This window comes from Vombatus ursinus, unplaced genomic scaffold (genome assembly GCF_900497805.2).
Source record: "Vombatus ursinus unplaced genomic scaffold, bare-nosed wombat genome assembly UNPS02009573.1, whole genome shotgun sequence".
Classification (NCBI taxonomy): domain Eukaryota; kingdom Metazoa; phylum Chordata; class Mammalia; order Diprotodontia; family Vombatidae; genus Vombatus; species Vombatus ursinus.
The window spans coordinates 28,186,388-28,200,349 of record NW_020949351.1 but is presented as its reverse complement, the minus strand read 5'-3'; the positions used below and the strand labels follow the sequence as shown (position 1 = coordinate 28,200,349).

The 13,962-nt window shown below is 36.3% G+C and overlaps 1 protein-coding gene across 1 annotated transcript in view; it reads left to right on the top strand.

The window, feature by feature from the left end:
* The window catches only part of CARMIL1 (capping protein regulator and myosin 1 linker 1), a 366,062-nt gene extending 359,906 nt beyond the window's left edge, over positions 1-6,156 (top strand). The window contains 1 exon segment of the mRNA XM_027852377.1: positions 5,416-6,156. Within this exon segment, the coding sequence (XP_027708178.1) occupies positions 5,416-5,552 (137 nt within the window). The 3' untranslated portion in view covers positions 5,553-6,156.
* The last annotated feature ends 7,806 nt before the right edge of the window (positions 6,157-13,962 follow it).

Sequence of the window (13,962 nt, the reverse complement as noted above, 5' to 3'; positions counted from 1 at the left end):
AGCTGACCTTTTGGAAGCTTACTTGTTATGGCGCCTTAAAGCATTAGCATACTTCATTTTATAAGCACCAGAAAGGTAGTGATTTTGTTTAAAGAGTGGCAATTATATTTCTGCATGAATGACTTTCATTTGTTAGTGCCAGTTCCTAGCACCTGTCTAAACCTTTGAGAACTGAATAGCATTCTGCTTTCAGAAGAGAGTTTTGGGGTTCAGTTTTACAATTAATGAACAGCATTTAACAAGTATTTTAAGCTAAGCTGCAGGTTGTCCCTCAGATAATGCTTTCAGCAGCTTTATTTGCATAAAACAATTTTCTTATTTCCTTGAAACTTGAGCAGCGTTTATGAAACATACAGAAGCTATTGTTCTCAAAGAATGCCGCGTATTGTTTTTCTCATGATTATTCCTCTGTTTTAATTGAGTCTGGCTATTTTAATGTTTATTTGACAGGTATTTGTATGCTAGAATATTTTAACTTCATTTATTGAAAATATTTCCAACTGCATCTTATGTGTGTCCTATCATTTTCTCTTTCCACTTAATTGTAGGCTATAATTTTTCATTATATGTTATGCTATTTTTTATAGAAAATAGTTGTCTTTTCTTGTATTGTAAGTGGATCTTTGGAGAGGAAAAGGGGAAAGCAAAAGACATCAGATGTTGAGGCTTTTTTTTTAACTTTCATCTGCCCCATCCCAGTAATCAAAGTTGCCTTCTACAAATACTATTATTTGGGGTCTGACATTGGATTTCCCGTGCCCTGTTTCATTTCCTTCACAAGGACAGAGTTCCATTTCCCTCTGATGTTACCCTCAAGAGAAATGTAATAGCCTGTTGTCACTTTGGCTTATTCTAGAAGAGGTGAGCAAACAGACAGTTGGTGAATGTTCCTTTTAGGGCATAATAGATTTAGCTTTCTAGGATATTAGTATATCATTGCAGTTTAGTGGAGAGAAAAGGAAAAAGTTTGATCTAAGGTTACTCAAGGAAAATATCTTATTGTTCCTTGTGAAAATCTGTTATAACAGTGCAAAAGTTGGCCTTCAACTTACATATACAAAATCAAATCATTTTGGAGAATGAAAGGTTCCATTTTTGAGCCTCTCTGTCTGAGGCTTTGATGGTATAGATGTGATTTGAATATAGATAGGTTATTTAAGTGTTGAATATAGTACATAGTTACTTAGTTTGCTTATCCATTATTTATAAATGTCTTTTTTTTCCCTCCCACTGTGCTTGGGGCACACATAAAGCTCATAAACCACTGGAACAGTAACCTTATATAGGAGGATTTCTATCAGAGAGGTTTAATGAAAAAAATTTGAATTTAAAAAACTTAAAGTAGAACTAAATTAAGTCAGGTTGACTGGGTGGAAATCATCCTGTAACTAGTGAAAGATATGAAATTTAGATTCATTTTTTAAAAAGTGTTTTAATATAGGGCATTTTTATTTCAGGTACATATAATTAGTAATACCATATGCTAACCACAGGCCTGCTGTGTGATCTTTAATAAATACATAACTCATCTGTAATTAGCATATTATATGTATGCAAATGGATATTGCTAAAAATGCTTGAAAACAGTATCTTCCCCCAGGAACCATTATGCTAAAGTTTGTTTATAATATTAATTTGGTATAGTGAATTAACCTAGGAATCAGGAGCCCTGGTTCTAGACCCAGCTCTGCTACTGCCTGAGTATATGATCTCAGATAAATCATTTGCCCTCTCTCTACCTCCATTTTCCCACCTGTAAAATGGGGATAATAACACCTGCTATGCCTGCTTCACAAAGTTGTTGTACGAGCAGAAGGAGATGGAGCTATAGAAAAAGCTGAAGGTGATATAGACAAGTTGTTACTAGCAAACCCTTTCTTCATAGCTAATGTCAAGGTAAACCAGCCTAGTCTTGACCAAATGATCACTGTTTCAAAATTAATAGAAGAATCTGAAGTACTGAAATCTTCTACTTAGGATAGATGTTAAAATATAATAAAATTGTCTAAAACTTAATACACTAGCCACTCTCTAGGAAGCATATATATTGGTACCAAATTCTATTTTGGCATTTATACTCAGTACCTAGTTTATATCCTAGAACATGGAAATGGGCTTTTGTCTTCCCATCCATAACAGAGGAGGACCCCCAAAAGTAGTGTCATTGACTGAATAAGAAAATCAGCCCTTTTTGAATGAAAATAATGGAATAATGGTAATGATAATAATGGTAGCCAACTCTAGTGGAGGGGGGAGGGAGGACGAGAAGAAAAAAGTAAATTACATGATAACTTTATTATATTTTTAAAAGCAGTAGCAAGTTGTACATAATAGATTTGCAGTTTCACATGCAATCATTTTTTATTATACTATGTTATGGAAATGCTTGTTTTATTCTATAACTTAAAAATAAAATAAATAAACATGAAGGGGAAAAGGAAACAAAAGAATATAAACTTAATGCAATCAGAGACAGTCTTACTTTTGTATCTGTATGCCTCAAGCTTGCTACATAGTAGCCCCTTAACAAATGCCTGTTGGTTGATTGATAACAAAGAATTTTTAAGCCAGAACTCATTTTTATCAGGGAGATCAGTGTGTTGAAGGGGGTCTTCTGTGAGGCAGTTTAGAAAAATAAGTACTTTTGTCTCAGGAGGTAGTGTCCCATTATTAATCTCTGGCTCATTTATTTTTAGTTGTATGAATTCCATCATTTAAAAAAAATAAGTGTGGGTCATTTTACACAACATGAATTCAATCCAAGAATCTTCCTCAAGCCAAAAAGTTAAATACAATGGAAAGTAAAACAAGATAAAGCCAATCTACTGGTTTAGGGGACTGCGGAAGGGTGTTCTACCAGACTGGTTTTGCCCCTGCATCCTGCAATTAAAGTTCATTATGAGACAACAGATGCACGAGAGACAGCTCCCTCCTTCTGTATTTTAAATTTTAATAAAGCAATCATAACTAACACTGCTGGGGACAGCATTTCCTTATGGCTAGATTTTATAATGTGTCTTCAAGATGAAGGTCAGTAATATTCATCTGCCTGCATCAAGTAGCAGGGGAGTATTTTAGAGGTGCAAAGTACCTGGAGATAATCTAGTGCAATCCAATCCTGTCATTTAATAGAAGAAAAAGGAGACCTAGAGAAAGATCAAGTGACTCATCCCAGATCTCAACAATAATAATAATAAGAAGAAGAAGAACTTGCATGTCTTTTGCATTTAAGGTTTACAAAGTACTTCCCATTCTCTACTTTGTGAATTTGATGATACAGTTAGTAATGTATCCCCATTTTACAGATGAGGAAGGGTCAGAGCTTGGATTTCAACTCAGGTTTTCTGCTATTAGACCTAATTCTCTCTCTACTATATTAGCTGCTTAAGAAATTAAAAGTTGTCAGGGTAGCTAGGTGGCACAGTGAATAGAGCTCCAGTGGTGGAGTCAGGAGGACCTGAGTTCAAATGCAGCCTCAGACACTTGACACTTAACTAGCTGTGTGACTCTGGGCAAGTCACTTAACCCTGATTGCCTCACAACAGAAAAAGAGGGAAAAAAAAATTAAAAGTTCTCTTTGGACATTGCCATTATATTGATTTAATATCTAAGAGCAACTTAAAGAATATATAATATTAGGGTTATGAACAACTTCCAAATGATTTTGATCATCCTCAGACACATATCATATCCTTTTTTTTCTTAATACTGTTTTATAAGTGGAGAATAGGAATGGAGGGGTAGCTTTTCTTTATAAAGATCCAAAATCTGTGATCAAAGTTGTGAGCTAAAAAGTAGCCTCCATTTGAAACTCAGAGGGCTTAAATACTCTTCAAGTCTTACTTCATGTCATTAACTAAAACTTTAAATTTTCCTTGGCTAGAGATTAGAACCTGGAGATGACCACAGCCTTGGCAAAGGAAGTCACAATATTGTTGTTTGCATCTTCTGCTATTAGGGCTAATGAGCCCTCACTTCCTGCACACTCTTTATTAGGTTCACTACTTAAATAGCCAAATGGAATTTGTGAACCTAATATTCACAGGGCCAGCCAAATAAGAGCTTCAAATGCATTTTGAAGGTTTTCCTGGAAAGAGATGGTCAGTACTTTTGGGTAGCACTTGAAGCTAAATGAGGCAGTTCCATTTTTCATTCAAAGCACACAAAACCCATGTTTATTTTTTTAGCTGAATGGTGTCTATATAACAGTCATTGTAAATAACCTTTAATAGCCTTTGATAACATGTACTGTAGTACAGAATTTAAAACACTTTCCCAGGCAATGGAAACCATAGTGCCTTTTTCTTTTTTCCCCTTTGGTTTTTGTAAAGACTATTTTGTCTCTTGCAGGACCTTTGTCTTTCCATGTAGCCAGAGCAAGAACTGATAGCAATAATACCTCTGTATAGAGAACGGTTCAGTGTACTTCCTGGTATCTATTAATTCCTCATAAGTCCCATCCCCTAGAGAGTAATACTGGAAGATCAAGTAATTGGAAAAATGTCAGTCAGTAAGGCTAAGAGGGCCATGAAGACACAGAAGGCTTCTCTGTGTTTTATTTAGTATCCACTACCAAAAGAAACAATAAGTCCTAACTTATCTGCTATAGATCTAAAATAGGATATGAATATCCTTTCAGAAGCTTTTTTAAGACACTTTTACCCATTTCTCTCTGCTAGGAAATATTCAGTTCAATTCAACATTTATGGAGTGCCTACTGTATGCAATGCCCTGAAAGTGATGAAACAATGAACAAGTGAGAATAGGTCATGTTTGTATTGTGCTTTAAGACTTATAAAGCACTTTCCTCACAAAACCTGTGCAGGGTAGTTAGTGCAGGTTATATTACTCCCATTTTGCAGATATAGAAATTGAGGTTCTGAGATGAAGTGACTTGCCTATAATAACATAGCTTGTAAATGTCAGAGCTGGGCTTCAAAGCCATGTCTCCTGAAGCCTTCCCCTATACTCAATAAGACATAGTCTTTTTCTTTAAGAACCTTTCAGCCTAATAAAAGAAGAAAGACTAGGTCAATTTCAGAAATATCATCTTCCTCCAACTTCCAAAATGTTATTTTTCTCCTTCTGGTAACACTTCCCAGAGAATCTGAAGGGTTTCTCTGGGGGCTTCAACATAAGAGAGAGGCCTTGTAAAACCGCGATGAATGTGCGGTTTAAATGTATGCACACATTTGTTAATAGGAAGCTTGTGGAGGGTTTAGAACTTTTTTTTCTTATCTTCAGGCTTAAAAGAAAACAAGCCCTTTACTGATAAATTGTTGCCAATAAAATCTGTCTCAGACTCTTCATGCTTGGGTGCCCCCATCTTCTACCATGAGTTGGCTAGCCATGCTAAATCACTGGCATCCCCCTATAGCAAACTCTTTGTATAAACTACTTCCTTATTTGCTGCAGTTTCATGGAAGATCCAAGGACACCAGTCACCTGAACACCAGGAGCAAAGGCCAAGGTCCTCCAGCAAAGATGGCTACCAAGGCAGCAAGTCCAGCGATTCTGGAGAAGAGGCAGAGAAAGACTTTATTTTTGTTTAAAGGGGTATGCCTTGCAAATGACTGATTGTACAAGGTACTTTTGTAGCCCCAGGTACTGTTTTCTGTTGGTGCAGTTGGTTTTCTTTCTCTTCTTTCTTTTTTTTTTGTGAATAGGAAACAAATTTTTTTTAATGATATTCAAAGCACATTAGTTTGGTCTTTCCTTTTTTTAATGATGCATTTGATTCTCAAACATTCCCTTAAATGCCTTCACTAAAAGCCAGCATTCTGCTCATGTTCCCTACTGGAATATCTCTGAAGCAGCTACCAAGAGTGGCCCTGCCTATGGGTTTGGGGAAGGCAAAGGAAAGTAACTGGAAACCATCTCACACGAATCCACTGTGCAACAGGTTGTGTGTTGTACTGCTGAATGTAAATGCGTCAAATCTGCACGTTTCTGACAAAGAAATATATTCTTCTGTATGCAATTGCACATTGTAATTATAGTCACAGAGCACACTAATAAATAATTTGTACAAATTATATATATTAGATGCTTGGGTCTGGGTTTTACATTCTTCCAGAGAGAATGTCTTTCTTCCTGATAAACTGTACAGAAAAAAAAAAAGACAACCCTCAATTGGTTACATTCTCATACTATTAACAAGCACAACTAAGAATGGAATAAAACCTTGACTCTACTAAATCCTCAGATTAATGTATATAGTTGATTAGAATGAGGCAATCGAGATTTTATGAATATTGGTGTTTGGGAGGTTGTTTTCAGTTCTGTCTGCATATTAGCTCTTAATGTGTGATTTGAGAGAGAAATAATTAGACATCTATAAAAAAAGTACTCTTTTGGGGGCATATTTCAGAGATATTCACTTACATTATAAGTTGAATTTTATTCATATGTATATTTGTACCAATAAAATGATTTTGCAAGTGGAATATTGGCCTTCTCCCATGCCTTCTTAAGATAGTGAAGTCATTTCATTCTTTCTGGAAAAAAAAATTGGAATAATCACAGTTTTGACACACCACAAGGAGAGCTATTATATTCAAAACAAATAATATAATTCTCTATTACAGTGGCCTACCATCTTCAATGTGGGGGGTGGGGAATTTACATAAGGACGGAAGAATCAAATACTTATCAGTGCATTGCACCTGGCTGCATGACAAACAGATTTCCATATATTCTGAAGCCTGAAGAAAGGCTAAAGGCTCAGTCTGGTTTCTGTTGTTACACTCCAGCTCTTCATGGAGTGTCCTGGGCACCAGGGTCAGTCACTCCATGGATGCAAGTGAAACTTAAGATGTGTAACGGGGAGAATTTGGAGGGACCAAGACATACTCATCTAAAAGGTGCCCATTTCTTAGATAATCCATTCTTGCCTAATAAGTATGTGTCAAATTAAAATCAAATCGAGTGATTCATGCCCACTTACATTTGGCTGTGCCCTTGGCAAGCTGGGCCAATTAAAGATATATCCCAGGATGTGCTCATGCAAATTATGTAATGCAGTCTCTAACATTGTAACTAATGGCTTTTTCTAAAGAAAAAGCCATTAAACTCAGTTATTCAGACATTTCCCAAGCTGTGTTTTGCAGAACCTTGGTTTCATGTGATATGGACAGGAATTCTTAGAGAATTTATTTTATAGATGGGTTATTTGCCTTCTAAGATGTTAAAATATAAAATTATGTATGTCTTAAAACTGCTTGTGTGACAATTTTTGGCCTGAAAATGTGTTCTCTAAAAATTTCTCCACTTCCCCCTTTATCCTGGATATAGTCTAGAACCCTGGACCAAACATGTATAGTTGTAGCCAATAAAGTTTTGTCTTAAAAATGAGGCAACTGAATTCCAGAGAGGTCAGGGAACTTTTTTCAAGGTCTTCCAGCTAGTTAGTGGCTAGCTAGTTAAGGCCCTGACTCTAAATTCAATATTCTTCACAAAGTAGAAAAACTGTAATTCATATAAAGGGTCATAACCAGCTGTTCTCAACCTTTCCTATGGACAGACATGAGGAAACTGAAGTATGCTGCAATACAAAGACCATAGATTAAATGTTGAAGATGGAGGGGAAGGGCAGCATTCCTGGGAGGAGAAGTGGCTTTTCTGCTACAGTAGCAGGTGTAAAGTCTTTAAAAGTTTTTTGAGTATTGACAAATAATAATGGAGATGATGATAGCTACCATCTATATAGTGCTTTAAGGTCTTCAATGTCTCATTTGATCTTCATGACAACCCTGAGATCAGTACTATTATTATCCCCATTTATAAGTGGGAAAACTGAGGCTGAGGGCAAGGACTATCTTTCTAAAGATTTATAGGTGTCTTTACATGAAAGCAAGGGGAATGAACTAAATGACTTCTCAGAGTCACTTTCTGTTCTGTGGAACTGTGTCAGACTACCTACCCTGAGTTTGTCTACATGTTTGAGGTATAAAGAGAAGTTAAGACAACTTTGGGAGAACCGAAAGAACAGTGGGACTAGGATATCTACAGAGTAGATCAAAACTGGGTGTCCCCAGAAAGCCTACAAGAAGTGACCAGATATGTATATATGCCTGTTGATTGATGGATAGATACATCCTGCCTGTGGGACCAGAATCAAAAGGAAGTGAGAGGAGATAAGAACAGGACCTGTAATTTCATTGGTGTGAGGAAAAAGATGGATAAACTCCTACTGCCCCCTTCAAAAAAAAATTTACTCAGCCCCCCCATCTACTTTCTTTAACCCTTTAACAGTTTTTTTTAAAAATTTGCATCATTTCAAAATGTATATATTTTAAATGATGCATCTTAAATTTAATAATTTATTGCAAATTTGTGGTTTGTTACTGCATTGAAATTTCGGTGGCACAATATTGTATCATGTAACCATATAGTATCTTCTAGTAAACAAGTAATTAAACCTACGTATTCCTGCCTGTGCATGATGGACTTCCTGACCATGCAAGACATGCTTACCTGCCAATACTTGCTTGTTAAGACCTGTTGGCTGACTTGACCACTTATCCATTATAAATTGTACTTTGTGTGTTTATTTGGAAAATAATGTAGTCACCACTACTTTAACTCTGTTACACAACAGTTGAAACATGTGAATGCTTTTTCAAAATTTTCTTATCTTCTAATGCTTTCAACGTGCCCCCCTCCCCAGTTGTACCTGAGGCTATTACCACCTCCCTGGATCCTTCCAGCACCCCCAAGGAAGTGGTATCACCCACTTTGAACCTATGGCTAGAGCACTAAGGTTAAGTGACTTCCTTGGGGTCACAAAGCCAATAAGTATCAAGGGCAGGACTTGACTCCAGGTTTCCTGGCTTTGGGACCAATTCTCCATCCATTATACCACCTTGCCTTTCAGAGTAAGGTGTCCCAAACTAAAAAATTCAGGATCAGGTGAGAAGCACAGATTCTAGCATCTTAGTCTTGAAGTGGGAACTGAGCCCCTAAAATTCCACTGAGTCAGAAAATCCTATGACACTCTGAGAGCCACATTTAAACATCAATAATAAAGTAAGTAAAGTAAACAATGATGGGCATATTTCATCCCCATTAATCATGTTTTGATTATCCAAACGTCATTTCTTTTTGGTATTGTAGTAGATGGTATTACTTTGGTACACATGAGGAAAAAAATTCCTAATACAGTTTTCCTTAGACCATTAGTATTATTTTGTATTTACTGAGCACATTGCCAGCTGGCCAGTGGCAGGATGAGAGGGTGCCATGTAGTTGGGAAAAACCAACCAAAGATTAAAAATTGGGTGTGGAACATTGATAGAGAAAGTAGTTTCTTACATGGCTTATTCAGAGTTAACTATAAGGAGAAAAAGGAGAAGTCACTGCTGTGGAGAAGGTAAGAATATTGTGGCAATTTTTAAAGTAAATGCAATAAAAAAACAATGTGTCCAGAGAAAATGTTGTTACAGCCAAGGGGAAAATCTTGATGCATGTTCTGTGAGAGAAAGGAGGAGCTGCGTAAGAATAACAGAAGACAAAGATGGTATTAAGATGGTCTAGAAGTTGCACCTGTCTCTAATTCCTAGTTTGTAGAATCATCATGTGTGATGAGTCTTTGTTCAGACATGTCTAACTCTTCGTGACCCCATTTGGGGTTTTCTTGGCAAAGATACTAGAGTGTTTTGCCATTTACTTCTCCAGCTTATTTCTCAAATGAGGAACAGAGGCAAAGGGACTTGACCAGGGTCACATAGCTAGTAAGTGTCTCTGGCTGGGTGAGTCTTCTTGATTCCAAGCCCAGTGCTCTATCCATTGCACCACCTAGCTGCCCCAGAACCCCCACGAGCGATCCTTTTTTTAGGCATTTGAATAGTTGGTTATTCAGTACACTTTCATTTAATGTCATTAAACTTGAGGAGTTTCAAAACACCTTCCAAATAGTCTTAACCTAATAAACAGATGCCTGTGGATTGATTCTCTTTGGCTTTATGAGGCAGTTGTCAGTAGAAGGGATCCTGGGACCCTACCCTTGGAGCAAGCAGTGTAAGCAAGATTGGAAAATATTTCTGAATTCGGGTCCCTGGTTATTATATACTTGAAAAGCATGATCCTTAAAAAAATTAATAGTGTTAGAAGACAAATAGTAGAGTAGGAGAAAAAAATATTTGCATTCAATGTTGTAAACAAAAGTCTATCCAAAACATAGAGGGAGTTTATACAAATATATAACAGTAAGAGCCATTCCCTAGTAGATAAGTGGATGAAGGATATAAGTAGTTATTTTTTTATATTTTGTTTTTATATTACCTTCATTTCTAGCCATCAAAAGGCAGGTGGAATCCAATTAGAAAAACCAAGCAACAGATTTACTATTACATCTTACAAGAAATGTAATATTCCATATTCATAGTACATCACCTCTGCAAAGAAAAGGAAGGAGGTGCATTTTCTTAACTATGCCAACAAAACTTAAGTCATTATAATTTCACAGCATTCAGTTTGAGGTTTTGTTCCTTCTGTTTACATTGTAGTAGTGTATATAATTTTTCTCATTCTGCTGCTATATGACAGGATGGGATGGAATGGGAAAACTCAATTCCAGAAAGGAAATATGACTTATGCCTAAGGTAATACAACTAGCTTTTAACCGAGCATCACCTAGAACTGGTTTCCTAATTCATAGATCGCTGTATTTCCCCAATACAACATAAATGCTAATTCCTCAGCCAATTACAGTTATATGATTGATAATAATAGGTCTTATTTCTCTATTTGATATACATTATCTCATTTGATCCTCACATCAACCCTGTGAAGTAAGTACTACTTTTATCCTTATTTTACAGATGAGGAAACTGAGGCTGCCAGAGATTAAATGATTTACCCAGGGTCACACAACTAGTATGTGTCTAAAGAGGGATTTGCGTCCAGTTCTTTCTGACTCCAAGTCCCTTTCATTATTCACTAAAAGTTTCCTTTCACATTTGTTAATAAAGTTACTAGTGATTATATATTAATATGAAACTAGTATATGTGATCAATTTCAAGTCCAAATAAGCTTTTTCCTTCTTTATATTTCGTTTCATTTATATTCACTTACCATAGTTTGTTTAGCCATTCCCCAACCAATGGCATCTACTTTGTAGATCTTACTACCGCAAAAAACCCTGATATGAGTATTTTGGTGCACTTGGATCCTTTCTTGTCTTTGACCTTGGGGTCATCATGAGGCATATACTTGGAGTACATGCCTAGCAGTGGGATTTTTGGACAAAGAGTATAGGCATTTCAGTCACTTATTTTTATTATTATTCCAATTGCTTTTCAGTATGGCTATATCAATTCAAAGCTCCATTAATAGTGTACTATTCACTGACCCTCCAACACTATTTCCATCTTTTTGTCTTTGCCAATTTGCTGGGTGTGAATTTTGATGATCAGGATTTCTTTTTGATATGGTTGTTAATAGTGTGCAGTTCTATTGAAGAGAGCTATTCATATCCTTTTACCATTTATTGGTTGGAAAATATCTCTTTGTCTTCTGTATCTGTTAATTCCCTTTATATGTCAGACGCCTTATAAGAGAGAACTGATTTTTCAAGTCTCTACTTGCCTGTCTTAAACCATTTTCAAAAGAACTACAAACTGTGACCACGTATTGCATATTCTAAATCACTAATATAAGAGAAATATTCACATAAAAACTTCAATTTCATCTAACAAATAGACAAAAGTGACAAAATATAGAAATACAGCGATACCCCTCTGTAGTCAATAGTCAATGTTAGAGGGACTTTGGCAAGATATGCTGATACATTTTTGGTGGAGCTAAGGAGTTAATCCATCCATTCTGAAAATCAGTCTGGAATTATGTAAGAAAGGTGACTAAATTTTTCATACTCTTGGGCCCAGCAATACCACTTCTGTATGTGTACTCTAGGGAAGTCAAAGACAAAAACAAAGGCTGAAAATATACAAAAATGTTCATAGAAGTAGTCTTTGTAGGAACAAAGAACTGAAAACAAAGTGCAATAAAGAAAGGAAGAACTCGGAGAAACATGAGATTTGTATGAATTGATGCAAAACCAAATAAGCAGAACCAAGAGAACACAGTAAGTACAACAATATAAATGAAAAGATCACTCCCAAAAAATGTCCACTTGAGTAATAGAAAAATCAATAAAGGCCCTAGAGAACAGTTCGTGAAACATACGGTTCCCCCACCCCCCACCCCAGGACAGAGAGACAGGACTACTAAGACAGAATAGTGTATACATTGTTAGATTCCTTCCATGTATATTGGATAATTAATTGACTGTCAATTCAACTGGAGGGGAGGGGGGCATTTGAAATGACAGAGATATAAAAAAAAAAGCTGTCAATGAATTGTGTTTTTTAAAAAAATATAGCCTCATTTACCTTTCTGTCTATCCAGTTTATTGGGCCCCACTCCCATAAATTGCACCTTCTAAACCAGAAGCTAAGCACTGCCTATTTAACTTGCTTAAGAATATATCCAGCACCTTATTGAAGCCAACTAGGAGTCAGACTTCTGAATCAATAACAACTCCCATTCTTACATTACTTTAAGGTTTACAAAGCCCTTTTCTAAAACAATCCTATGAGGTAGGCAGGGTACATAGTGTTTTCCCCATTTTATAGATGGAAGAAACAGGCTCAGAGAGACAAAGTGACTTGCTAAGGGTCTTAGGTGTCAAGATTTGAGACTCCTATACAGATTTTTTTGACCAGTGAGTGATTCCTATTATATAAGGACAATGTAAGAATAACTCATTTTTATAGCACTTTCCTAAAGGAACAATAAAGGGGGAAATGCCTTCCACTATTTCTTACCCTTAAGTAGGATGATTTAATATAATAAAGCGCAAGGTAAGGGAGACCTGGCCCTCTCAGCATGCATAAAGACATGTTTTCTCTCTCTCCCTATCAGCCTGGAGGGAGCTGTCTTCTCTATATTTTTCATTGCTTTAAAATCCTAGTCTCCTATCGATTGCTCGCTTAAGGGTTGGCTGACTTGCTGACTTACCTACACAGATGTTGGAGAGGAGTATTGCTATAAATTTAGAGAAGAGAGTGTCTTGGGTGAGGAACTGAGTTCTGCACAGAGCTGTACATTTTCAGCTTGTATGTCACAGGGTTTGCACTACAGACAAAAATTTGTGTATCTTGTCTCTGTTCTTGCTGCTCTGATGCCATGATACTTTGTCCTGTGATTTGAAATGTTAGCATAATTACCGAGCTCAATGTTAGCATGTATTGAAAACCCACAAATTACATCTCAGATCTTCATAGACTCTGGCTAAATTTGATCTTATCACTTTCTGAAATATCCCATAAGAGTGAGCTGAAAAAAAATTTAAATAAATTAGTGCTAAATATTCCAGATGTGATTATAAAATAATGGGGCCAACCCCAAGAGGCATAGGATTATAGGTCTAGGGCTGAATAAAAAATCCAAGCCCTTCATTTTACAGATGAGAACACTGAGACTTAAGAATTAGAATCCAGAAATCTCATGACACTTTGTACATAGTACACACTTTCCAATTAGAAGCAGTTCAGTATGTCAATCAGAAAACATTTATTATCTGCCAAGTGCCAGGAACTGTACAGCAGTTTTCAAAGTGTGGTTCAGTGACTACTAATGGTTGCTGAGACCTTTTAGGTTGTCTGCAAAGCCAAAACTATTTTCATAACTATGATGTTTTAATTTTAAAATATGTTATGTGGATAGAGCTCACATAAAAGCCCTTGAAGGGGAGGGAGAGTCCTTAGTAATTTTTAAGAGTGTAAGGGGATCCCAAGACTAAAAAGTTTGAGAATTCAAACTTTGAGACTCTTTTTCCAAAAGAGTAATGCCAGTTAATGAAAAGTGATGGTTTTATATACACTACAAATCTTCTAAGACCTAAGATGTCAAGGAAGTAATCTCCACCTTTGAATGAGTTTGTGTTAGATTTAACCCAA